General features: G+C 42.7%; 1 protein-coding gene across 22 annotated transcripts in view; it reads right to left on the bottom strand.

The window, feature by feature from the left end:
• AOPEP (aminopeptidase O (putative)) overlaps window positions 1-27861 on the bottom strand; it is a 433403-nt gene that overhangs the window by 119977 nt on the left and 285565 nt on the right. For 21 of the 22 annotated variants that reach the window (XR_002126899.1, XR_002126900.1, XR_002126898.1 and 18 more), the window contains 3 exons: window positions 27155-27215; window positions 4378-4440; window positions 3888-3962 (listed from right to left, as the gene is read on the bottom strand). Coding sequence is in view for 11 of the 22 variants with exons in the window: in XM_019668789.1 (XP_019524334.1) it covers window positions 3888-3962; window positions 4378-4440; window positions 27155-27215 (199 nt within the window). In the remaining 11 variants the exon portion in view is untranslated. Of the gene's footprint in view, window positions 1-3887; window positions 3963-4377; window positions 4441-13893; window positions 14498-27154; window positions 27216-27861 lie in introns of those variants that run through there. The other variant, XM_019668796.1, reaches the window with a different exon arrangement.

Raw genomic sequence — 27861 nt, 5'->3', positions numbered from 1 at the left:
GCATAATTGAGGTAACCTTAAAGGGCGCTTTTGCTGGAAAACCACCTGCACCTAGTCCCTTAGGACTAATCGTAACAAAGGCCAGACAACCTAAGCCTCACCAAGACCACTCACTTCGAAACAAACTCACACATAAAGGAACGCTTGTTAATAACAGCCAACCTTAGTACTGTTGAATTTTCAATGTTTGAAAGTATACCAATGAATACTTCTGACATCATCAGATAGACTTACTGATGACCAGAAATGAGTATTCTAAAATTTGTTCTCCGTATATTATCAGATACGCATAAAGTAGGAAACGTGCTTTTGAATCTGAAAATTGGAATTTTCTTCCTCTAAAAGAATCATACACCATTCACATATTTTCCTCAAATATACAATTTCATAAAATATTATTCTACAGTATATCCCTAATCCTTAAAATACTGATAAAAGATTAAAAACTTTGTATTATTTTACATACATATATATTTTTTAAAACCTTACATTATTCCTTAAGCTTTGAATGCAATGGATAATTTATATTTATCTTTGACTTAAAAAGCAGAAAAAAATGTGTTTGTCTTCCAAAACCAACAGCCATTTAGTAAAATCTATTAACATTATTTTTAAAAATACACATGATACAATTCACTGCTGCAATCCCCATTGTTTAAGCAGCCCTCGCAGAACAGGCTGAGCCATTCATCCTAATTGTTCTTTGTGTAGTTGTTCATGTTCCCCTTGCTTTTCTGCTACACAAATTGTTCAAGCTAAATAAAAAGAACTCAAATAATGAAAAAGGAAGAATATTAGAACATAAGAGGAAAAGTACCTCAGCACCAGGAACAAAAGAGAGATGAGTTTCATCATTTAAAAGGAAGAAAGAAAAAACAGTACAAAGGAATAGTTATACCAGTGGAAAAGGTCTAAAATATGAAAATAAAATGGAAATAAATGTCAGGGAAGCTAGAAGACGCATAAGAGAAAGCTGAAATCTGTGAGCACAGAGACGGCAGAGCTAGCTGGTGGGTGGGCGGGTGACACCATGCAGGGGAACAGGCCAGAGAAGGCCAGGAGCGCATTGGAAATCACTTCTCTGGGTGGTACCTCTCACTCACCCAGTTTACTTTATTTCATTATTCGTTATTTTAACCCACAGCTGAGCACAGGGTAAGTTTGTTTTGCTTCCCCTTTGGAGTTCCCTGAAAAGCTCAACTAGTACAGTATTTCAAGTTACATCAGGCTGTGCCCACCACTTAGCACCTTGGAGGTTTTCTTGAAGGAAAAACACCAGTATCTCCTTTAGGATTACATTCTTCACATGCACTTGCTCGCCCAGTGCCTGTTTTAGACGCTGGCCTTTGTCTCCCTTCCAGGCAGGTCAGAAGACGGCTTTCCACAAGTTAGTAAAAATCGGAGAAAAAATGTTAAGACCCTAACAGAGTTGCATACAGACTAGTTAGCCAAGTTAACTCAGCTAGGGTGACGCCTGCCTGAGGCCTGAAGATGCAGACAGAGGCTGGGGGATGGAGGGAAGGGCTGCATGGGGCCAGGCAGGGCAAAGAAACAAAGCAGGCAAATACAGGAACAGCTCGATTTAAAATGTACACCTACCAGAAATGACTCAAACCCAGTTTCTTAACTCACAGCAATATAAAATGAATACCAACAGAAAATATCACAGTTTTAATGGTGTAGAAAATACAGCGGATGCATGAAAAAGGAGAAATTGACTAATTTACTTCTACTTGTAGCATGGCAGACGTTTTTAAAAAAACATATTAAACAGTAGGTTAACTACCTAGATTCCTACTAAAAGTGGGTTCAAATCCTAGCAAGAGGTAACATATGACCTTGGTTTCAACACTCATTACCACAGAATTCGATCTGTATTTTGGAACAGACATTGGGGCAACCAGCTGCAACATAGCTTCGGTGCCTTTCGGAATCTGTTCCACTGCTGTTGGGTCGCTGAGCACCCCCCATCCCAACCCACCCCCTTTCACCTTGCCCTTGAAAATAAGGCATGCTTTGCCCAGCGAGCTCCAAACCCTCTCCTAGGCATAGCAGAGGCAAACAGTGGGCAAGAGACTCGGCGGCTGCCGAGAGCCAGAAGGATAGCCTGGAGATGCTGGTCATTATTAATATTATCCGAAAGTTCCCATCTTCTTGCTCTCCCCACCTCTACCCTCAAAGCTAGTCGGCTTTAAGCTCCATTCCTTGAAAGGAAGTTCAGCATGTTGGTCCCAACCTACTTCATTTTCATATCCTCTTTAAGACTGCTGCCCTTATTTTCTAAGAAGAAAAGGCTAACGTGTGCCCTTCCCATAAGCTCTACCGCAACAGTCTCTCTCGAGGAGAAGGCTGGGAAGAACTCCCTTTTTCACGGGAAGTAAAATCCTCAGTCCTCCACCCACCCCTTCTCAGTCTGAGAAGGCAGTGGTCAGGTCATGGGTGTCACAGATATGGTCACTTCAAGCTCAGATTTTAGTAGTGATGGTCCTTAGTAATCTGCAAAGATAACAGCTTTCCCTTCTTTAACACTTGATGCATTGTGCACTTGGATAACCTTATTTTTGGTTTAAAAAATAGCGAGAAAAAATTTTTTGTTTTTAAACACTAAGCAAGACATAATTTCTTTTTCCTTTTTTGGACATTTTATGATCTCACTCATCACGTCACAAACATTTTAAAACACACCTAGACCATGAAAGTTAAACACAACTTACCATACCATGCTGAGGTATGGTCAGAAAACTCAAGTCTTCAAAATTACAACTCTTCTGTTACCGTTTAACTGAAGTGACATGTATGACTTTTTTTAAAAAAGGGAAAAGCTGGGGTACCACTTTTCCCATACTGCATGTCTCGCTACAAAGGACAATCCTCCTATGCCCGTTCCTTTCCCAATTCTCTCAGAAGCTGCCCTGGGTATCCTCAAATGCACTCTGGAACTTTGGTATCACCTTCATTATGAGGTGCTTTGTGCACACTCTCGGTCACTGCAATGCCCATACTAAGGCAACACATCACAGAAGTTGGCAGCAATGCTATCAGCAAGAATTTGGCTTCAGAATCAGGAGTGATTCATCATACATCCTAGCAGCAGAAAAACAACACACCGCTATTTTAATCCCTTGGTGCTATCAAGAATCAAAAAACAGTACTTAAAATAATTTCAAAAAGCAACAAAAATCTTATCTGCTGTAACACTGTAAAAACACTATTCGCTTTTCAGTTTACAATAAAAGTCACTTAGGAAACAGCAGACTACTTACCTTCTTTCACAATACTTATTACAATGACAAATCAAGTTTTAACGTAATATAATGTCAGGAGAAAATAGGTAGTGCAAACTTCTGCCAAGTAACACTAAAATTCTGAATTTTGGAAAACAAATTTCTCATTTGCTTTACAGTAAATAAATTCCCTCCTAGCATTTCAAAGTAATCCATTGTTTTCAGCTTCTTTCTCCATTTTTGAGATTAAAGTCTAAATGAGTGAGTATGGTATTCTATCTGTCACAACCAAACAGAGAAACCCAATACTGTAGGTGATTTATTCAGACGGCCCCCCCTTTTAGGGGTACCTTAACATTGCCATAATAAATACTACTGGCCTAATATGATAATGGAACCTACTTACATCCTGGTGCTCTACTTAATCATCATGAAACGAATCTCCATCCCGAGTCATTCTTACTTCATGAAAACACAGTATGTTGATAATCATTAGGATTATCAGCCAGTATTTCTATAGAACTATCCACGCAAATTTACAATTTACAGTAAATTTAATTAAAACTTTTCGAAGGATGCTACCCTATTGTGACCAAGTCCTCGGGGGCAGACGAGGAGATTTATCATGAATTCCACCGAGTGCTGTCTTTCAGGGACCCTTACCTTTTCAAACACTTCTTCGGTCCCCCTTCGTTTCCGTTTTCGGGGTCTCCGGTTCACTCGACTCCATTTCTCGACCTGAAGTTCAAAAACCACAGAGCATTTTAAACAGGACTACAGGTCCTAGGGGCCGCCTCTCAGCGTGAGAAACGCTCGACGGCCTCTTGATTCAACCTTCCCACCTCACCTGGGGGAAGCCACCGGCGCCTGTCGGAGATCGCGGGGCCGCCTCCGCGCAAGGGGCTGGGGGGAGCTCGGGTCTGCGGCGCGCGGAGGCCATGACCTTCGCCGGGCCGCACCCTCCAGTCTCCGGACCCGGTTGCCACCCCCGCGCCGGTGCACCCCGGAACCCCCGAACCAGGGCCAGCCTACCCACCGCTGCCGCGCGTCGGCGCCCAGAGGGCACGGGGGCTCCACGTAGGGGATGCGGCGCGGGACCCACAGCCCGGGGAGGAAGGGAGGGGAACGCAAGGACCACGCCGCTCGCACTCACCTCTACGCCCACTTGCCGCGCGAGCCCGCACTCCGCCCCGGCCTGGCGCTCAGTCTGCAGCGGCTGCGGGAGAAGGGGACAGTCAAGTTTATCCCGGGAGCCGCCCCAGCCCCCTTCCCTGCGCCCCACCACCTCGGCGCGCTGACCCTGTACCTCGCCTGACGTAGGTGAGAGTGGGAGCGGGGGCGCCAGAGCCCGCGCCCAGGGCCCGCCGCCCGGCCAGCCCAGAGAAGAGCAGCAAGCGGTCGGGGCCCGCAACACCTAAGGCGCAGCGCGGGCGGCGGGCGGGCGCTGGGGCGGGGCCTGCCTTAAAGGTATAGGCGCCGCGCCGCGCTTTCTGCAGGTCCCTTTCGCCCCCGCCCCCGCCAACGCGCTAGCGATTTTATTGTTCTCTTTGCAAACATCTCTCGTCCTCTCTCCAAACCGGCCAGCGCCCGCGCTCCCGCGCCCTCACACGCGCGGACCGACACGGGCGCGCACGCCTTACCTTTCCAGCCCCCTACTCCCGCAGGCCCTGGGTACAAGCGAAAGGGTTTCTTGGCTGCCTTGGGAAATACTGCCCATCCGCAAGAGAAAGGGCCTAGCAGGAAAAGCGACCTCACCCCCGCGGCCAGCCTGAACTCACTCCTCCAGTCAGAAATCTAAGTGTCCAGATGGCCTTCGCGGAAGGAAAGGAACTTTTCTACTGGAGTTTTCTCCAGGAGTAGATGAGACGTTTAAGTAGACGTTTTCCAATGGCCCCTCCGAACTTCGGGGCAGTGGCAGGTGACCCCTGGGGTGCAAGGTGGGAGCGCGTAAAAGGTGAGCCCCGCGCTCTGCCGGCGCGTCGCAGGAGCCACTGCGTTCTGGCTAAGCACAGCCCGCACAGCACTAGCCTGGGTAATGGACCCTGAGAACGACTGGGGAGAATTTAAAAGCGATACAATCTGTCTTCATAATTAAGGGAAATTTTCCATTTAGTTTATAAAAGTGTGTGATGTCCCAAGTTTTTCCTCCGACTCCCAAAAAGCTTTCTTCCCATCCGCATCAGAAGTTGGCTGAATCAGACTGGGGCGTGAGCGCTTGGGGAGAAGAGTCCGGTCACACTCGTGTTTGCTGATCTTGACCATCCCTTTAACTTTATCGCATTTCTTTAAAGAAAATCTGCCTTGCCCTCTCTTTATTGCTACTCTATCCTTCTTTCAAGATCAAAAGCTTTAGATCAAAGCCAAGATCAAACTCACTGCTTTAAATAGAAGCAACTTTGCCACGGAGTATTTTACACAAAGAGGAGCTTCTTAATGGAGACATCACAGTGGAAAACTTTATTTTATCGCTTCACCCCATATTCACAACTGAACTACTTAAAATTACATTAATGGTGCACTTCTATTTCCTAAAATAAACAACAGGTCTGCTTAAATGGGGGATTCTTGACAGTGTTTCCAGGAATATAAAAAACAAAAACTATAGCGTGAAATAGACACATTAACCATTTTGTATCCTATTAGCTAAGTGCTATGAAATGCATGCTCCTTTGCTAAAGATTTTTCAGTGTAAGCAAATGTTCTATATAGAATGTCCAAACACCATATACAATTTTTCTACTGTAAAAATGCATAAAAATAGTTAACGCCTTGGAAATCTCGAGTGCACATACGCATAGGCAGGTAAAACAAATGATGAAGTGGATTATACAATTGCAGAGCTTCTTAATTTTAAAAGAAAATAAAACTGAGCTATTTAAGCTTCCATGCTACTAATAACAGTTCCAGAATCAATAGAAATCTATCATAGGCTGACATTTCCTTTTACCCACTAGAATTGTTTTCCTTGGGAATTTAGCATCCCTAAGAACTCTGATATGAACAGTTCAGTATTGATGTACTAAAACAGCGCCCTGCCTAAATGGACCTTTCTTAAGTGTCCTCTTCGTTGATTGATCAACAATTTTAAAACATGTAGTCTTCAAAGAAACAGAAACCAAAATAAATTCCAACAATCTAGTAGCAGAAATAAAGATAACTATTGCAAATTAAATCTTATACAGACTTCTATGAAAATCTGTTGTTACAGCTGGGTAGTTAGCACTTAAAGACTTTTTTCCCTAACAATTCTCACCTGGTTGTAGTGTCTGTCTGTCTGTCTGTCTGTCTGTCTGTCTGTCTGTCTCTCTCTCTCTCTCTCTCTCTCTCTCTCTCACACATACACACACACACACACACACACACACACACACACACACAGACTTCCTCATTCTATAAATCCCATTGAGTCACTAAAAAGTCTTAGGAATGAGACATGGGAACCCCATCTTGCTGCCACTGACAAGCTCCTTTCTTCCTAGCACCCAGCCCATGGAGGACCTAACTGATTCTGGCACAAGCCAGAGAAACATCCTCCTGTCACTCGGTTCTTCTAGTACTTTGAGTGGGTAGGGAGAGCTGTGGTCCCTTCTACGTGTCTCCCAACTTGTCTCCTTTGTACTCTTACCTCTGCACCCCACCCCCACAATCCATCTTCCACAGAGAAACCAGAACAATATTTACAAAGGTAACTCAAATATCACTTTGCTTTACTGAGAATGTGTTTCCTTCTCTTCTTTGCCTGGCGGGCTCCTGCTTCTCCAGTTCTGGGCTTAAACAGCACTTCTCCAGGAAAGCCTTTCCTCATTCCCTGATTCACATTATGTCACCCCACTATTCTTTCTAATAGCATCCTGTTTATTTCCTATAAAGTGCTTATCTTTTATAGCTATTTACAAATTTTTATTTTTAATTAAGATACTTTATTTTTTAGAGCAGTTAGAAAATTTTGCAGAGTTCCCATATGCCAACATAACACACAGTTTCCTTTATTATCTTGCATTCCTGTGGGGGCATTTGTTACAATTGATGAAGCAATATTTGCTATGTTATTTTTAACTAAAGTTCATAGTTTACATTAGGGTTCACTTTTTGTGTTGTACAGTACTATTTTTTAATTAATTTATTGAATGTCTATTTTCCCGACTAAACTTGAAGTTCTAGGAAGAAAGAGATTCTGTCTTTTGTTCTTGATTTTTGTCCAATCACTAAAAACACTGCCTGGCACATACTACAATAGATGCTTAATAAGTATGTTAAGTAACTGAATGTAAAGATAAAGGAACGACGGACTGAATGAAAGGCATATGCAATTTCAAGGAGGGGAGTCTTGAGATGAAGATCTTTCTAATTAACTCCTGTTAGTTTCTCCACTAAAATACCTTAATTTGTAAAGAGCATAGAATTGTGCATTTTTGAGGAGAGAAACCATAGGACATCAGTTACATCATTGCCAGGGTACTTCTAAATTAATGACCTTTTTTTTTAATAGAGAAATGAGAAATAAAGGTTCCTAATTCCCTCATATATTAATCACTAAAATTATATTTAAAAAATGGTACTAGGAACTGAATTTAATCTAGAATAGAATATTAACCTATTGCATGACACTGGAAGAATATTCTTGATTCTGTTCAATATAACCTCAACACAGCTCTCTTTTTTGTCTACCTAAACCTCCCTTTCTTCAAGAGCTGACCCCAATGAAGTTCAGGTATGGAGAAACTGGAGGAAGATGACTTTTTAAAACTTGGAGTTCTGTAGTCAGGGATGGATGCTCTAATAATTATCTTTGAGAATGTGGTGAAAGCACTTTAAAACTATCTTTCAAAAACAGATGTTTTCTATTTGGATGATATCTTTTAAAAAATGCTTTGTCCAGTGGAGATGCAAGTTTTAAAAGGAAGTTGTCCTAAGAAACTTTCTTGTCAAAGCAGTTTATAATAGCAGAAGACAATTTCAGAGGCCGAGGAAAATGTCATTGCTTTAAAATAAAAGCATGACTTAACCTAGCGGCTGGAGATTAGTTCTGGAAGGGAAACCTTTCTCCGTTTTCTTCCGATTTGTTTTAGTGGAGAAGAAATAACTCGTTTCGCTGGAGAATAACAGTGATGCCAATTTCATACTGTTCATATGGGTGTGTGCTGCTGCCTCGTGATGAGGTACAATCGGAGGAATGAGAAGCAGCCAGACACCTTCCTAGTCGACTGGAAGGCCGAAGGGCACACAAGGGGAGCCCTTAATTAGACCAAACTGCCTCAGATGGCAAATGACACTCCCCTGGGCACAGTGGAAGGAAAAATGTCCACTATAAGTCAAGAATCTTTTAATACTGAACAAGGCAGAGAGGTCCCAGAGCTTTGGCTGGCTTCAGAAGGGCTCTATAACCAACATATATTTGGGGCGAATTAAAAAGTAAGAGTCTACACAGGTCTGGAAATAAAATCAAGGTTAGTTTAAGTTGCAAATAATAACAAGGATTAGGGGCAAAGTTAGCAAATGTTTATGTCTTTAAATTTTGCTCTGTTGTTTTTTAAATGTAACATTCCTTTATGATATATTTTTAGTTGATTTTAGAAAAATTATACATAATTTGTATTATTGCCCATGTTGCCTCCGTGTTAGAATCAATATCTAATTTCTTTCTGAAGAGGATTTTGGCCCTATCAAATGGACCTCTTAGTGAAAATCTTTACAAAGCATAGTTTTCTAAAAAGGAAATCCACCCTACATTTGCTCTGCAGTGACCTGGCTAACAGAACTTCTTCCCCTCAGTAACCATAACCCTGAGCTCCCTGTTCCTCAAAACCTTTTACAGAGCTTGCCCTAGGGAACATGCTCAGTTCTTCCATTTCTTGACTGCCCCACCCCCGAGGATCTGACGAAGCATTAGCTATCAGCTATTAGCTAGCTCCCTAGAGAAAAATGCACCTATATCGCACACAGTCCCTCCCACCACTCCCCACATACATCAATTGTCAGGTTCGCAGATTTTTCTGATGCCCTCGCTCCTACGCGAGATCCTCCTGGATTAAGCAGACCACCACACAGTTGGCGCTGGACTGCATCCATCTTACTGGTGCTCTGTGAAATTCCTTTTAGTGCATTATGTTCTAGTAAGAAGCCATCAACCTTTATTGAGGTGCATCATAAGAAACATCCCCATAAAATCCATCACAATGTTTACTGTAAGGATGGCTTTAGAGGGTTGTTTACTACATTAAATGGTAGTTTTCTGTGAGGACCCACGGAAGAGACTTCTCCCTGGTAACAACATCAGGAATAGTTAGACTTAGGCAACTAGTTTGTTTTACCCCAGGAACATTGCAAGTGATCCTTTTCCCTCTTCTAGAAAGCTCTGTAACCCTACTTTAAGCCAGGCATGGAGACTTTAGGGAGTGCATATTGTATGCTAATTTAATTCCTGGCCCAAACTTATTCTCCTACCATTAGTTTCATGTTGCTTCATTTTTCTTATTTTAGTTCTGATCATGCTATATTTCGCTTTGGAAGCTGCCTTAACCCCGTTTTGGACAAGGAGGAGTATGAATAAATCAAATATTCTGGATTTATTTTTTCTTTTTTTAATTTTCTTTTCTTGGGGGTGGGGGTAGGAGGTCTGGAAAAATTTTTCTGGTTCTAATAAATCCCTCTATTAACAACACTTAAGAGGTGAAGCATAGAAGGTGAGGACATGTGATTATTTCTTACTTATAAAATTCAAGGAAAAGAACTGCTAAAAAATAAAACAAAAAATAAATATAATACTGTATGAACATTACACATAAAAATGTTAACCAACCAAGTATTTTATCTTTTTTGCTATCAAAACCAGGGGAAATGGACTTAGACTGCAGGAAGAGGAATGTAAACTGGACACATGGATGCGTTATTCACTTAACTTATTGAGTGCCTTCTGTAAAACAGAGCATTAGACTTGGGGAACACAAAAACGACTCAGACACCATCCCTGTCCTCAGGAGACTTATGACCGGACTCCTGACAGGCATGGTATAAGCCTGTCTGTATTTGAATTCAGGCACTGCCATCTATTAGCTGTGTGACCTCTCTAAGCCTCCTTTCTCATAGAGTTGTGAAGATCAAATGACACGCATGACGTACTCACAAGAGGAGGCAGTTGTTATTTATGAAATTCTAGGCTCCTGGAACTAAGAGCAAACAACATTACTAGAAACTGGAGGGAAGTGACCTATGGGCAAAAAAGGTACTGAAGTGTTACCTATACCTGAGACCACGGAACCTCAGAACTGGTAGAAAGAACCAGAGCGGCCAGTTTTGTCCAGGACTGAACAGTTTACAAAGCATGTCCCATACACACTGTTCTATTTGTCTCTTGCAGTCGCAGCTTCAGGATGAAGAAACTGGGTCTCAGGAAATGTTAGTACCTTTAGGACTTCATGTCGCGTGGCCCTTAGATTTGGCTGGAAAGGTAGTGCTCTTTCCACTTCAGCAAGAGAGCAGAGGGAACATGTAGTGTGGCCTCCTCACTTTAAAATATTTGCTTTTAATGTAGATCAGATCAAAACACAGCCCATAATATATAATCCCACACCACGAAAGTCTATTGTAACAGCCATTTTAGAAAACAGGTTATCAGTATATTCCCTCAACGCTTGTAGGACTGCAATTCTTTATAGGAAATTAACATTCAGGGACACAATAAACTTAAAGAGTTTCACAGGTGAAATATAAAATTATGTAGGAGTGGCTTCAGACCAGTGGTTCCCACACCTGACTGCTTATTAGAATTAGGGGGGTGGGGGTGGGGGAGTGGTTACAATTCCCAGCGCCCAGGTGGCACTCCAGACGACTTAGATTCTCCCCTCTGAGACTAGGACCCAGGCATCAGTCAGTTTTTAAAGCCCTCCCAGGGATTCCAATGTGCAGCCAGTATTGAGAACCACTGGTTTAGCTCATTTTAATGATGACCCATTTCTAACAAGTTACTAAGAAGGTATTCCAGATGTTTGAGAGACATCACAATTACAAGGTCAATGTCGCAGGTGACAGCTACCTCTTATATTCTATTACAGTAAGTCCCTTTGGGCAGGCAGCAGACACAATGCTGGGTGGGCTGGGCTGTTGTTGGCTGACCCAGGATAACGTTTCTCATAGCTTACACATAGGGGTAAACTGGGCAAGATTAGTTAAGCACATACACACAAAAAAGAACTAAAAAGAAGTGGAAGTGCTCATCACTACCCAGAAAGAAGGTAAGAATGAATATTTGAGTTTTTAGTTTTTTCCAGGTTCATGGTAAATGGGATTCTGAATCCTAAATGAAAAGAGCATAGATCCTGTTCTTCAAGGAACCTTAATTTGGTGCTGACCTGAAAGGTTGTAGACATCAGGTGGTTTTGCCCACTGATCCCCTATAGACAATGTTCTAATTATGTCAGTGGCTGCCACCCATACCATGGAAACAAACAGTTTGCATTTGGAAGACTGATGGCTAGGATTAGGGGACAGTGTGCACCAATGCAAAAGAGGCTTGGCTGTGTGCAAAAGCTGCTGTTCCAAACAGGAAGCAACCTAAGCAGATCTTCCTTTGAGTCTTGGGCACCCGTGCTCTAACCAAATGGGCTTCCTTGTTTAGAAAAGACACAATATACTGATGCTATAGGGAAAGTACTATGGAAATGCCTTACAAAGATGTTGCTTGCTAATCAAAAGCACAAACATATATGTTGACATTTCACAAACTTGAAAAGCAGACACTTGTGTCTAGGTCCCTTGGGTTATTCTCCAAGATGGCATGGGTGTGGTGTCTGGGAGTTTGCATTTGGAGAGCCTGTGCTCCACCATGCCTCCAGGAGGCTAGGCACCAGGAGTCTGCGACTCCCAGCATGTTTATTTTTCTTCTTCCTGCATTCTATTTTTTAAACACTTTGGCACTTATACTGGGTTGCCTGTCATCTGGCCTCCCAAAGGTACCCACTGAAGTCACAATTTGAAATAAATAAGAGGAATGGGCCTGAATCATCGTACCTCTATTCAGAAGTAAGATCACACACACACACACACACACACACACACACACACACACACACACACTCCAAATAACGAAAGTAAGATCCATCACAATTGGGGGTGGGTGGCTGTCCCAAATATAAATAATATATGAGAAAGCTTATTTTCCAGGATATTTGTTCACCAAACATTTAGATCCATATAAGAGATGTTCCAGGAAAACAATGGGAAGGGCCAGAATTGATTGGCTGCTAATCTCTTTACCTTTTGTAGGACACTTCCTCCAGCAGTGGATTAAATCCATGTTTAATGCTACCCAGGCCCAGCTGTGTCCATATTAGGACAGCCTGAGCTCACAGCTCTCTCTCTCTCTCCCTCCCATTGCTCTGCTTCCACCCCCGCATATGTAGGTGGGAGAGTAGGAGCTGGGAATGCGAACTTGATCCAGCATTGATCAGCCAAGCAGCAAACTCTTATTGTTCTTTAGATACCAAACATAACTTCTTTCTACTACGGATAAACCCAGCCATTCTGCACACAACACAGCTTTTGTGCTCAGTAGTGTGAGAGATGGAAAAGAACCACAAAGAACATTAGAGCTTTATTAGACCCATTATAAACACCTCCTAATATGCAGAATTTAAGAATCCACCCAGTTAATTTATATTCACATCACTATTAGGTATATTAGGCTCTCTTAAAACTAACAGTCTTCTGGTCCTTTCTGTTTTTATAATTATCAATTTCAATTTATAGTGTAAACATTTGGTCTGTTTTAGTTTTGCCTGCTATTTGAGCATTTCTGATTTCACCACCTTGCTCTCTGAGGTTCAAGGGCATTGGAACTTATGCTACTATACAACCAAATATGCCGTTGTTGTTCTTAAGTGCTGTCCTATGAATGTGGCTGAGCTGTCTCTGTAGAAAGCCACAAGTGGTGAGAACTCAGACCTAAGCACCCTCCGACCTTGCCACCCAAAAGCTGAGTGACCTCGGGCATGTCACACAACCTCTCCAAGCCTGTGAAATGGAGATAATGCTCTCTGTCTCACAGAGCTGTGTCGAGGATGAAACGAGATGGCACTTGAAGCCAGAGGCACAATGTAGACCAGTAAAATGCTCACTCCCTTCCAAAACCAAAGCCTGTCTGGTATTTTGAACCTAAGTAAACTTCCAAAAGTCTCAAATAACTGAGTTGTGACATCATAATAAAAAGCCTCACCTGACCACCACACAGACACAATGCCACTGGATGGAGCCTGCAGAGATATAGCACGATTGAGCCACTGCAAAGAAGTGTCCGGCCTTTCCCAGAGGACTGGTGGACACGAGGAAGCAAGTTTTCTTTCTCATCTGTCTTAGTCTAGAGGAGATCATTCCCTTTCTGGTCCCATTCACTCAAAACAATAAGCCCACTGTTGTTATAAAATGAAATTTGACATTTCTACATTGTTCTCTGAAGGTACCAGCATGACCGGGTGCTAGGTGCAAAAACATCTAAAATCGTAATAGTAGCTACATGCATTTAAAACCAATGCAATAATTAAGAACTTGGGCTTTTAAGTTAGACGGATTTTATTTTCAGTTTTCTCATCTATAAAATGGGTATAATGATAATGCCTGTCTTACAGAGCTGTGACAAGGAGAAGTAAATAGCTATTACATTTAAGGCACTTAGTATAGACTCTACTCAGTAAAATGATAGCCTTTTTTTATTTTTTATTCTGAATGTTCTATGTGTAAAATAGCTTACCCAGCATATTAAGGGGAAAGGGGGAGAGGGAAGAATTCAATAAAAATATAGTTTAATAGAGTTATACAACCTATACATTCTTGGATTGACCCATTTACAGCTTAATTCACTAGAAGCATTTATACCAAACCCAGGCAGACATCCTTCAATTACAGACTCAATGACAGTGATGAACAAATACAATTTGAAGAGGAGAAACCTACTGGGAACTCAGAAGTCCACTTCGTAATAAATACAACAGAGAAGAGTCGTAAAGAGAACATATGTTTGCTTGGCCCCACAGAATAGTGACAAGTGACAGCATGCACAAGTGAGGAAAAAGAAAGAGAGCACAGAGAGAAAAGGAGATGGAACACTTGGAGAAAAGGCTGCGGACAGGAAAGGTGATTCCTCACCAAGGAAATATGCCACTGGGAAGCAGCGCTCTCTCCAGTCCAATCCCATTATCACTTGTAGCCCTGGAGTCTTAGTCCCCAATTATGATGTATTGACTCTGGCCTCCCTTCCATACATTTTCATGCCAATAAAGTTGCTGAAATTAAAGAAGAATTGAATTGTGAAGCTTTTTGGCATAAATAATGTCATATTGGAAAGTCAGGGATAATAACAACCAGGATGCCCTTAACGCTCTTAAGAAAAACCATCTGATCTATGTAGCCCTCACTGTGGTTTGAAATTTCCCTCGACCTACAAAGGAAAATATTTTTAGCATGTAGCACACTTTGTAACAGACATATAAATGCACTGAAAATATAATTTTAGGGAAGCATCTGGATTTGATCATTTCTTGTTATACCTCACCCCCCGAATAGGTCCTACTTTCTCAGTATAAGGAACACGGCACCAGTCTGCAGCAAGCTGTGCTGTGACCACTGTAGCAATTTCTCATAAACATTTCATTACCGGCTCTGCTTATTTTTACTTTTTAAAGTGGCAAATACTCTAATGATTTAAATATAAAGCAGCATAAAAAATGAGGTTCTCTTTCTGGAGCAATTTGGCCCCAATGTTTTCCCCTCCTTCAAAAGGCAACCTAGGCCTCACCGGACTTCTTCCCCAAGGTCATTTAGGCAACAGACATAAATGAGTACTGACTTATTTTTATGTCTCCAAATGTATCCTAGAAGTAACGGTTGCCACTGTCCAAAGTAAAAGTCACCTGCAATGCTTATTGATTTGCAGGAATTTCAAGACATTAACAACCCTGGAAAAAGTGTTTTCATTTCCTGCTGGTCAAACAGATTAATATCTATGAACAACCGATTTAAATTACAAGCGAGCCTATTTTTCTTTCTTTCTTTTTTTTTTTAAAGATTTTTTATTGCGCAATTGGGGGAGGGGAATAGCGCTGGGGAATCTGGGGAAGGGGAACAGACAAGTTGCTGTCCTTTTGTTCTTCAATCTAGTTGTGGAGGACGTTGCTTCACTGGCCCAAGTTGGCACCATCATTGCGCTCTTCCTGGGCGAGGCAGATGGGTCGCCGGCCTCAGGACGGCCGCTCACAGGGGCTCTTGGCAGCTCACACAGGCTGCCGGCTGCTCACACTGGCTGCCAGCTACACACGGTAGCTTATGGCAGCCCACTGCAGCAGGGGCTGCAGCCTATGCTATCATCGGTGACTCACGGCATCCCAGCTCCAGGTTGAGCTGTTGTTCACCATCTTAGCTGTAGAGGGTGCAGTGTCACTGGCCCTCATTTGGGATCCGAACCGGGGCCCTGCTGCACAGAGCTGGAGTCCCAAGTCAGCTCTTAACCAACACGCCACTCGGCCGGCCCTTAGCGAGTCTATTTCTCAATGCTCTAGCAGATTAATTATTACTTAAGATTTCTCCCAATATTCTTTCAAATAGCAATTTTTCCAGTGGGAGAGAAAAGAAATGCACCAATAGGGGTTTCTTGTTAGTGTACATTTATAAAATACAACTCAGGATGAAACATATGAAAACTCTCCCAGTGTCATTCCAAGCTAAGGGCAAGTTTTCAGTCTGAGGACAATTCAACAGGTTCCCAGGGTGAAAAAGAAGACACTTAGAGGAAAAGTACATCCCGACCTTCCTCCTTTCAGAGGCAACCAGCACACCTGCCGCTCAGGCCTCAGCAAGGTACCAGGCTCAGCACGTAGTGACATGAGGTGCAAAGCAGGTCTGGCCTTCACCCTGGCCAGCTCCCTGTCTCCCCAAAGAAGACGTGAGGACTCAGAGAAGGCCGGTGGCTCACCCATGGTCACACAGCTTGGTGTGGGACTGCCTCCAAAGCTGCATCTACTTTATTCCTTCATTCAGTACAGGATTAAACCCACAGAGCAACACTTCACTGCACTCTGCTCTGTGAAAACAGCAAAGTGGGTAGAATGCAATGGATTCTCCTCCTCCATCCAGCCTCCACTCTTGCTTATTAACCTCAAAATCATGCAACCCTGCATTTTCTGTATCACATTGTCTGGGCCCCCATGAGTGTGATGGTGTTGGTTATAACTGGATGAGAAGCAGAAAAGACTGAGCTCCTACCAGCCCACACCGGAGGACAGACCTGGAAAGATGGGATCTTCTACTGAATGAGCTGAACACACTCATTACCAAATGCCAAAAACTGAAAATCTGCCATATAGATACGCTTGTTACATGAATGCTGCCCCCTCCTTTTTTTTTATTTTTAAGATTTTTTATTGGGGACTTGGGGGAGGGGAACAGTGTTAGGGAATTGGGGAAGGGGACCAGCCAAGTTGTTGTTCTTCAATCTTCGTTGTGGAGGGCGTCAGTCACCATCTGACTTCCCAACGGCAGCTCGTGGCCTCTAAGCTCAAGGTGCTGTGTTCAATCTTATTTGCAGTGGGTGTAGCTATCATCCCATGTGGGAGTCAAACCCGGCAGCCTTGTTGTTAAGAGCACACGCTCTATCCACTGAGCCATCCGGGTGGCAGCTCAGCTCAAGGTGCTGAGTTCTGTCTTAGTTGCAGGTGGGCATAGCCTGCCATTGAACAGGAATCTTGTTGTTACACCAGCTGAGCCATCCGGCCACCTGTTGGCAGCTCAGTGACAGCTCAGCTTGGGCACAGCATCACTGGCCCATGTGGGAATCGAACCGGCGGTGTTGCTCAGAGCTCGTGCTCTTAAGCCAACTCTTAACCTACTGAGCCACTCGGCCAGCCCAGTGCTGCCCTTTTTAAACTCACATTTGGACTTGGGCAATTTGACAGTCACTGACTTTTACCCTGACCTGTGATACACTTGCTGGCTGGCCAACACTGCACCGTGCCCCTGACACTCTCCTGCTGTGGGTCAGCAGAGGGGACAAAATGAGGTCAAAAGCCAGGGGCTCTAGTTGGAGTTTGCTTTTGAAAGCAATAAAGGGGATATGGAAAACATCCCTTACATGCTTTAGAAGGCACATGGACACTTTTGGGTTCGACCAATTGCTTTTTCTCCTTTGTTGTTTTGGTGACCTGGTATTTATTATCTAATTTAGTTTTCACCTCAAGAGAGGAACCGTTGCATCTTTCTAAAGGAAAAGACCTACACTAATCTCAACATACACTCACTTTCATTCACACTAGCTGGTATGTTTACCAGCTCTTTGATGCAATAAAGTCCAGTATTTCCCATGCAAAATATTCAGTCAGATACACAGGGTGACCATTTAGAAATATCTAAGTGGAAGAGGGGTATGCATACCCATGACACATACTCATGAAAAGCCCTGGAAAGTGAGGTTCACATTACTGCATGCACAAAGCACATTTTTGTCCATTAAAGAACAGTTTCAGGAAAAAGAGCAGTTACTGATTATGTTAAAAATCATCACTGCTCAGGGCTCTCTGCTGTATTCATTTATTATCTATCTCTTCATAGGTCTTATAAAAACTGAGGCAAGGATGAGACCAAGCTGATATGGCTGAAAAACAACCCTATTTAAAACACAAAATGCCTTAGTTGGATGTGCTGAGGACCGGGAGTCCTGGATCAGAGCCTAGCTCTGCCACTAACTAAGGCAACGAGGTTGGGAAGATCAGCCCACCTCTCCTGGGGTGCTGTTCCCACCACGGCTGAAAAGACGAGCTCTTCTCCAAGACTTGCTTCTACCTAAAGCAGACCGGAAGTTGTTCAACACCAGAAAAGACCAATATTTAACCATTAAGCAATACAGGCCATGTCCAAGAAATATATACCAGGCAGATAATAGACACGCTATATGCCTATTTGTATGACATAATGGCTCTCCACAAAAAAAGAAGCCCATGTTCTAGAAGCAGCCAAGTGTCTGGACAGCTCTCCTTGTCATCAGGGGCTCTGGCGGAGGATGTGGTGGAAGACCCTTGGAGCGGTCTGAGTCACTCGCTGCCCAGAGCCTGGAGTGCAGACCTGAACATCAGCAGATGCAGTAACTGTGCCGTGGCATTTGTGCTCATGTGCAAGACGCACTGCACTGCTGGGGCTCAGGGTGTCCCCCAGGCGTGGCAAGAGCATAACGCAGATAGAGAGCAATCTGCCTTTGAGGAAGAGACACCCAGGAGAGTATGTCGTCAGCCTAGTAAAAGGTGGAATAGGTGAAGCTCTTCTTAAAAAGTAGAAGCAGATGTTTTTCTATTGACATAAAGGTTTACAATCTGAAACTATCCGTGCCCTAATTCTTTGAGGGCACATTGCTCCTTCTTTTTGAAGATCTCTCTCTACAAAATAAATAAAGCACCGTTTCAACAAGAGCCTATTAAATGGTATCACTCTTTATGAGAGCTAGTGTTCTTACTCAAGTGATTCTCTCTGTGGGCGCACAGGATGTGCGAACCTGAAAAATGAATAACACCGTATGTCTAAACGTGGCCCACCAGACTTTGCATCTTGAGGACAATCACACCGGCTCCCCTGCATAATGAGCTGGCTGACTTGTGACCGAGTCCCCACTCATGCAGCCTACAAGCATGTTGTCTTCAAATGCACTCAGTCTCTGGCTCGCCAAGCACAGCAAATGTGGGAAGTCGACCTCTACGCTTCCTCCCAGGTCCCAACTCCAGGCAGAGGCCCCTCGTGCGCACCATGAACAGAGGTTGGTTTGTGGACGCCCCCACAGCCCATGAGCTCATGGGCAGCACTTTTTATGCCCACTCATTGCCCAGGCCAAACGCTTGGCATATTGGTGGAACCTAGAAACTAAACCAGAAAGCCAAATATTTGGATTTCTCAGGAAGAATGTAAAATTAAAGGACTCTAAGAGTTCAGATTGTACCCAGAAAAGAAGGAAACTTCCTTTGACAGAATATCAGTCCTGGCCCTACTTATGGAGGTCCTCACTCAGCAGGTGTAAGCTGAGTCCAGGATGTGCAGTTTTAAAGAGCTTCCAGGACTTAGCATAACTGGACTAGGTGGCCCCAAGGCCTCTAACCCAAGCCTGCAAAGCTATGCTTCTGGAAAGTATTCAGCCTTGTCTCTTTATCAAAACCCACGTGTGCACAGGCCACTACCAACTATTTCTATCAACTGGACTGAGCCAAATGAACTCTTCAAAGCGAGTGACTCCTGCTTCCTTTTCCTTTTGGTTCCAAAAGGCAGAACAACCAAGCAAATACTGGATTTCTCTCTACAGTTACAAAGAAAATTTTCAAGGGAGAAGAAACACTTTTCATCCTCATTATTCAGTTGGAGTCTCATCTTAGACTACTGTGAATGAGATTCAAATTCTTTCTGGAAATCAGGTTTTGGAAAGGAGAGAAAAGAAGAAAGAACACAGAGTTTTCACTTGGGCACCAAAGGAAAATGTCTCCTGTTTCATCGTGGTGCCCTATGCTGTGAAGAGGCCACTATAAGTGTCAAACAAGATGCCCCCAGTAATACACAATGCCCAGCACAGACCTGCAGTTACCGATTTCTCTCTGGGAGGACAGGCCTTGTCTCTTATGACTGCCAGGCAGTTATCACTTTGAGGAGTCTGTGGGAAGGGCCAGGCGCTTTGGTGACTCATCGACATTGCAGGTCCTCCTCTCAGGAAGGCCAGAGAACCTAGTCAGTGTACCTCTGAGGATCCTTGACAAAATGTTCAGTCACTTAGAAAATAGGAGTCCAACCACGGACCAAAATGACAGCAAAATTTTTAGGAGCCTCAAGGCATAGCACATTATGGCAACTGCTTTGATTGATATAAAAGAACCAAGGAGCTCATAGTACATATAATTTGAAAACTATAATTTCTCTGGAATTTGCAAAATAACTAGTCTTTGTTTTCTTGAGTGACCATTACATGTAGAATTCGTATAGACACTACTGAGACTGAGTATCCTAATGGGCCTTAGAATTATGTTGGTAATATTAAATAATATATGCTAAAAGAAGTCTACTAGTTATTCCCCTAATAAACCACCTGGTTTTTTTGGTGCTAAGAGTTCCAATTGAGAGAAAATCCCTGACATCATATCTTATCAAGTTTCCTCAATTTTGTGACTACAGCCTTTTTCCTGCGAGACTTAAAAGTTTTCCATCATGTGCTTGTATGGCCTTTGGCAACTGGCAAGTGCTGGCTTGGAAAGAAGTGGCATTTTCCAAGATGACACAATAATCTGCTGTTCTGAATTCTGGGATTCAGGAGCAAGTCTGGGAGCTTGAGTTGATTCCTGCCTATTTCCAGGACACTGTATGTGACTGGCTGCTACCCATCTTCTCAGTTATTGTCACTGCCACTGCTACTCATGATTTTGCCATTTAATGGCTGCTGAGCATTTCTCCCCGAGTAGAAGGAGCCACGGAAGGGCTGGGAGAGTCACGGCATCAGTGTGCTACTTGTTAGTACCTTGGGAAACAGGTCGCCTGGGAGTTGAAATTAAGAGCCGAAGTGAGGCTGGTAATTCGTTTGTACCCTTCCGAGTACCTTCTGTGAACACGTTCTCCCATCCATGGATTACTATCATCTGCTGTCACAGCAGACTGAAGGGCTTCTGTGGATTGGCCAGCTCTGTCTTTATCTATACGTTTGACAAAAATACAGATGATTTCAATGATGCCTATTAGGTGGGGGATTTTAAGGCATTATGCACTCAGAATTTAAATCAACTAATAGCTTTAGAGCAGCACCATGCATTAGGAGTACATGGAAGCCACATTTGTCATTTAAAAATTTTAATTAGCTGCCATGTTAAAAAAGTAAGACATACCAGCTAAAATTAATTTTAATAATATATTTTATTGGTTATATATTGGGTTATAATGTATCCAAAATATTATCGTTTCAGCATGTAAGCAATATTTAAAATATGATTAATGAGCTATATTACCTTCTTTTTTTGTACTAAATCCTTTAAATCTGATGTATTTTCACAATCTAGCTCAATTTAGATGCTAAATTTTAATCAGAAATGCTTGATCTATATATTGATTTTATAAAATTTACAATTGGAAAGGTGGGTTCATTCGCATAACTAAGTTTATCCAAACAATAACTGGATTATTAGATTTTAAATTTAAATTTAGATCAAATTAAAAATTCAGCTCCCCAGGTGCACTAGATTATTTTTCAAGTGCTTAATAACCATGTGTGGCTAGTGGCCACCGTATTGGACAGTGAGCTCCTGAGCATCTACCATGTACACCACAGCAGGTCAGACAAACCCTTATTTCCCTGATGGGGGAGGGGAGGTATGCGACACATACAAACAGCAACAATATAAGACAAGGTATGATACTTGCTAAATCCAGAGAAAGGAAAGCATTCCAAGGAGAGAAAAGAGCACGCACAAAGGAAGGCTGGTGGTAAAGCTCACAAATGTTTGGAGACTGGTATGTTCGGTTGGGCATATGCCAAGGAGCGGTAGCAAACAAAGTTTATAAAGGCAGCTTAGGGCAGTTCTGCCGATAGCCTGAAACAGCAGGCCAAAGATTTGGTTCAAAATGCATTGCTAATGGGGAAAAGGTTTCTGATGAGGATGGATCTGAGCTGTGTTTGGGGAAGATTCACTTACATTGATGTGAATGATGATGAAAAGGGGGACAGCTTGATGGCTAAAATACCAATTAGCTACTGGACTAGTCCAAGCAAAATATAATGAAAATATGGGGGAGGTCTAGGAAAGGAAGAAAATTAACAAATATGTACATAAGGATATCAGGATTTGGCAATGTAGGCAGGAAATTAAAGAAAGGAAGGAGTCAGAGAGTTCTGTAACAATGAAAATAAGGAAGTACAGAAGAAAGGCTGGATGGGAAAAAGTTATTTCTAATGTATTTGCATATAAAAGTTTTAAAAGAAGATTGGAATATATGTACATATGGGCTGGGGTGGTAGAGACCTTTGGGTAGAGATGAAAAGAAATAAAAATCTATTTATAGAACTGTCAAATTAGCAGAATGGGCAACTTTCTTAGAAATAATGTTTACTATTCCAACAGTGGCAGGAGTCAGGTCTGAGTAAATCAAATTATGGTGTTATGGTACTATTCATTAGAAAGCTATGTTTTAAAATACAGCTGGTAAAAAATATTGCTGCTAAAAATTATTGTCCTTGAATTATTTCAAGGGATAAGGGAAACTGCCTTTTTTTTTTTTTAACTTTGTGTTTTGCTTTCATTTATTTTTTGAAGACGAGCTCTAACTCTGAAATCTTAAGAAGTTCCTGAATGGTTTCGGTTTTGTCTGGCCCTCAGGAGCACATACCAGGGTCAGTGAAACTCAGGGACCTGGTTAGCAAACACCCATTGACCACAGTGGAAGTCACACAGCGAAGCCCCATGCAGCACAGTGAATGTTCAACCTCCTAATGTTCTTTTAGTGTATGCCTTCGTGGGTGAGTATTTACTACAGAATATTAAATGTAAGATTCCTCTCGTTTCATACAGACTAAATATAGTGATTTATAATTGCCCACTTCTAAAATTGGCAAGGTGCTACAGATAATGTTCATTCTTCATCTAGTTAGCATTTTGGGTAACCAGGCAAATACAAAAACCATCGTAATTTAGAGCACAATGGAATACAATTCATGTTTTTTGGTAAAATAATTATGACAACACAAGTATAGGGAATTCATTATTTTTTTGTGATTTTTAAAAGTCTACTAGTTGTGTTTTTTTGTTGTTTTTGTTTATTTTTGTTTTAATTTGCTGGAGGTAACACAGCTGGTAAAAAAAAAAGTAAACCGTGGACTATTTTTTTTATTCCCATCCCCTCACAACCTCTCCCCCCTTTGGCAACCATCAGCTTGTTCTCTATATCTATGAGTCTGTTTCTGTTCTGTTTTGTTTATTCATTTGTTTAATTGTTTTAGATTTTGCATATGAATGAAATAATGGTATTTGTCTTTCTCAGACTGACTTATTTCACTTTGCATAATATACTCTAGGTCCATCCATGTTGTTGCAAATGGTAAGATTTCATTCTTTTTTATGGCTCAGTAATATTCCATTGTATATATGTACCAAATCTTCTTTACCCATTGATCTATTGATGCATACTTAGGTTGCTTCCATATCTTGGCTATTATAAATAATGCTGCATGAACATGTAGGTATCTTTGAAAATAGTTTATGTTTTCTTGGGATAAATATCCAGAAGAATTGCTGGATCATATGGAAGCTTTATTTTTAATTTTTTGAGGAACCTCCATACTATTTTCCATAGTGGCTGTACTAATTTACAACCCCACCAACAGTGCATGAGGGTTCCCTTTTCTCCACATCCTTGGGAACACTTGTCATTTGTTGATTTATTAATGACAGGTGGGAGGTGATATTCTCATTGTGGTTTTAATTTGCATTTCCCTGATGATTCCTGACATTGAGCATCTTTTCATCTGTCTATTGGCCATCTGTATGTCCTCTTTGGAGAAGTGTCTATTCAGGTCCTCTCCGCTATATGAATTCCTTATATATTTTAGATATTAACCCCTTAGTGGCTATATCATTGGCGAATATCTTCTCCCATTCAGTAAGTTGTATTTTTGTTTTGTTGATGGTTTCTTTGCTGTTGAAAAACTCTTTTAGTTTGACGTAGTGCCATTTGTTTAATTTTTCTTTTGTTGCCCTTGCCTAAAGAGATATATATCCAATAAGATATTGCTAAGAGCAATGCCAGAGTTTACTGCCTATATTTTCTTCTAGGAGTTGTATGGTTTCAGGTCTTACATTTAAATCTTTAATCCATTTTGAGTTTATTGTTGTACATGGTGTAAGAAAATGTTCCAATTTCATTTTTTTTTGCATTTATCTGTCCAGATTCCCCAGCACCACTTGCTTAAGATATATTTTTAAACAAAGACTTTAAGTTTAGATAATAAAAATTCCAATTTTGTTTTAAAAGAATATGCACCTACATGCTGTACAGCACGGAAGATGTGTAGAGGGAAGGACACCAAACTGTTATCAGGCATGGATTATCTCTGGGGGGTAAGATCGAAGGGGACAAGGGCTTTGATGTTTTATATTTTGCTATTGCTGGAACTTGCTATAGAGAACATACTATTATTATTTTTAGAAAGGGAGACAAAGAAAAGGGTAAACTATATATTCATACAGAAAAATGACTGAAAGGATTTATTTAAAAAATTATCTCTGGATCATTTTTATTTTATTACAAACGTTTTCATATTCCAAAAACTATATGTAATACTTATATCATCAGAAAAATAGTCATGAAATGATCTATAATACTGGTGGTACAATCAAATTTAAATCTGTTTGCAAGGCCAAAGGTTACAGGGTTGGGTGTTCTTTAAAGAGGTTTGGATCTCATTTCTTTTACTTCTTTGGGGCTCATGCTTACTTTTATTGCTGCTGAAGCTATTTCCACATTTTTTTTTTAATGATTTCCATTCAATGTGGCCAAAAAGGAAAATCGAGGCCAACCACAAGGCAAGCCTTCCTGAGAGAAGACAAAAAGCCTCTGTAACCTGCGGAATGAAAACTTCACCAGTAGAACGTGACTCTTTTGTCATGAAAGACTTCAATTGCTGGTGGACAGAAATTTTTAACAAGAACAAAGAGCATCGGAGCGATTTCAGTGCTCTAGTTGTCATTCCAGGCCAAGCACACTAGTAACTTTATATTATAATGATGGAGACAAAGAACAAGGTGTCCCATTCACTGCCAGACTCCTGCAACCAGAGGGTCCCGGCCCTCGCAGAGCCTTTCACTGAAGTGGAAACGAGAAGGAACTCTCAAGGAGCGTGAAAAGGCTGCGAGCAGGTAAATCATCATTGACCATATAAATAACAGCAGAAAATGGGTAAGGGGATGAAAAGATGCCATCTGATCATTCACCAATAGAAAGATATGCACTAAATCAGGGTCTTTTCTGTCTGGGGCTGTTGTTTTTACCGAACAGTTAAGCACCCAAGGAAATACCAGTTGGGTCTTAAAGACAATTTATGGCAGGGTTGGCCTCGTTGCACCTGGCTCTGTTTTGACAGCAGGCTTCGTCAGTTTATAGCAGAGATTCTTGTCTACACTATAAGCTGTCACTAATGCAAGTAGACCTTTGGAAGAAACACGGCTCAGAGGCAAATCTCTCCCTTCCACGTACCCCTCCCCCTGTTAACGAAAAGCCAAAGCCTCCTGCTGGTGGCAAAGCCTGGGCCTCTTCAGGGGAAATTACGAGCCTCCTGGGAATGAGGGGGTCAGCCCCAGTGCTACAGCCTGAATGGGGTGCGCCTGCTTCTGGGCACTGATTAAGGACTTTTTCTGTTCTCTTCCCTTGGGGCTAATGGCTGAACACAGCGGCCCTGTTGTTTGTTTTGGCGCCAGGAAATTCAGGATTCTGTTCTCTGCGCTCCCAACTCTTCCCAGCTTCCAGGCCACCCTAAGAATGTCCGGGAACTTTGCAACAGCCTGTCCTAGGAGCACGAGGCAGATGGGGATGCCTCCGTCCCCATCTAAAACAAGGGCAAGGCTTGGCTATTTGGGCTCAGACAGACCCTAAACCTTGTTCCCTGAGAGTTTTGTACTCAGCATGCACCCTGGTTTGGGAGCCACCATCTTAGAAATCACAGGAGCTCATTCTAAGACACATGAGCTGACAGCACTGCCTCTCAGGACCAGCTGCTGCCTTACCTACCCCTGCTCTGTTTCGCCTTCTCAGGACTCAGGCTTTTATTCTTTTTTTTTTCCCCCAAGAAAGACTGGACCAAATGAATAACTTTGAACAGGTGACACACATTCCTGAACTGAAGGCAACGCGTCCTTCTTAGGAATGAGCTCATGGTGGCTGGTGGCCGACATTGTCCCGTGTGGTAAAACAGGACAAAGATGTGAGGAGAGGGAAGAAAAGGTAATGGAGAACAGCCCCTCCTGTTCCTTAATTTCATGGTTCACAGACATTCATTGACATTTAGACACTCCCAAGGGGAAGCTCGTATAACCAGCCATGAAATCAGAAACGAGCAGGCTAACGGGCTGCGCCTGGGTCCAGGGAGGTTTCTCACCACCGTGGGAGTCCACTCTTAGAGGCGGGGCTGCAGCGTCCTTTGGGCAGCCCCATTCAGGATGCCATCCTGGAACTTCCCAGGGCCCAGGCTCTAGCGAGGGACAGCACTCGCACTGCTGAGAGGTCAGGGCTGCCCTCTAGGTTCCGGGAAGCACAGGCCCGGGGAGCGTGAGGGAGAGGAGGCTCCCGGCCAGGCGATTCCCAGGCTGGCTGGGGGCTGTCTCTCCCTCAGAACTGCCCAGGGGCTGAAAGGGAGGGAGAGAGCAAAACCTCCAGTAGGGACAGGTCCTGGTCCTTAAGGCAGAAATGAATCTAGACGGCTCATTCAGGTGAGACGCCAGCCTGAGGCAGGGAAGCAGAAGTCGAGGGGCAGCCACACCAACAAATGATGGAGAAACCTCGAGAGGTCAGAGGGAAGCTGCAGGCAGCCAGGTCACTGTCTGGCTGCAGCCAAAGAACAGAGCTGGAGGCCAGCTGCAAACCCACCGGCGGCACCAAACTGAGGCCTGGTGACGCCACCCAAAATATACACCACGCTTCGCAAGAGCTCATCTACGCACAGTTCAGAGATGAGCAGCATGTCCTCATACAGCAGGTCACTTGAAGCAGAGGCCTGACAGCAGGCTGAGAAGGGGCGGGACACCATCATCTCCTAACTTAGGGCTACCCCAACTCAGAAAGATGATTACTTTTATATTTATAAATATATAAGTAAATCATTGTCATGATTGATACAATAAGTGGCAGGCTTCCCTTCTCCACTGCCTCCCCTGAAGAGTCAGTTATGTGGAGCTCACCTGTGGTATCCCGGAACTCTCAAGCCAGTCTCGGAAGATGCTTTCAACGGACAACTCAAGCCTTTAAAAATAAAATGACAACAAGCAAAAGATTAAAAGCACTGGACACAGAATGGTCTCTCTCACTATTCAGGCACATCACAGCATTGATCTTCCAGAGAAATGCCTATTCTCTGGAGACAGAGCACCGCTGTCCCAGGTTAAGGTAATGGAAGGGGACCCACCAGGTCACAGGCAGTACAGCTTGTCTTTGGTCACAGGATAACATCTAAGAATCAGAGGAAGACCATGATAGGTGCCTTTACTGCTGTGAGAGGGATTCTTTGGCTGGGAGCCAACTCTGGGAGGACAGGTCATGTTCATAAGACACACCAGGCTTGACAGCTTCCTGAGAGTGGTGCAGCAAAGTGAAACCTGAACATTACAGCACTTAGTGCATCCAAATGAAATTCGAACTTTATGGTGATGAGCTACGACAAGCAAAAGCGATACAAATCACCCTTGGGGCACAGAGAGGCTCAGATGCACAGAACATGCGAGGTTTCCACGGCCTCTGCTTTCCAGCAAGCCCACATTCTGCGTTATATGAAATATAATGATTACTTGTTACTTCTGGTCCAAAGTCAGCTGAAATCCTTTTGGTTTCATGCCCTGCTGATTTGAATTCTCCTTAAATGTATTAAGTAATCAGTATATTTAGGATCAAA

This window comes from Hipposideros armiger, unplaced genomic scaffold (assembly GCF_001890085.2).
Source record: "Hipposideros armiger isolate ML-2016 unplaced genomic scaffold, ASM189008v1 scaffold_539, whole genome shotgun sequence".
Classification (NCBI taxonomy): domain Eukaryota; kingdom Metazoa; phylum Chordata; class Mammalia; order Chiroptera; family Hipposideridae; genus Hipposideros; species Hipposideros armiger.
The sequence above is the reverse complement of the archived record's forward strand: the minus strand, read 5'-3'. Positions and strand labels throughout refer to the sequence as shown.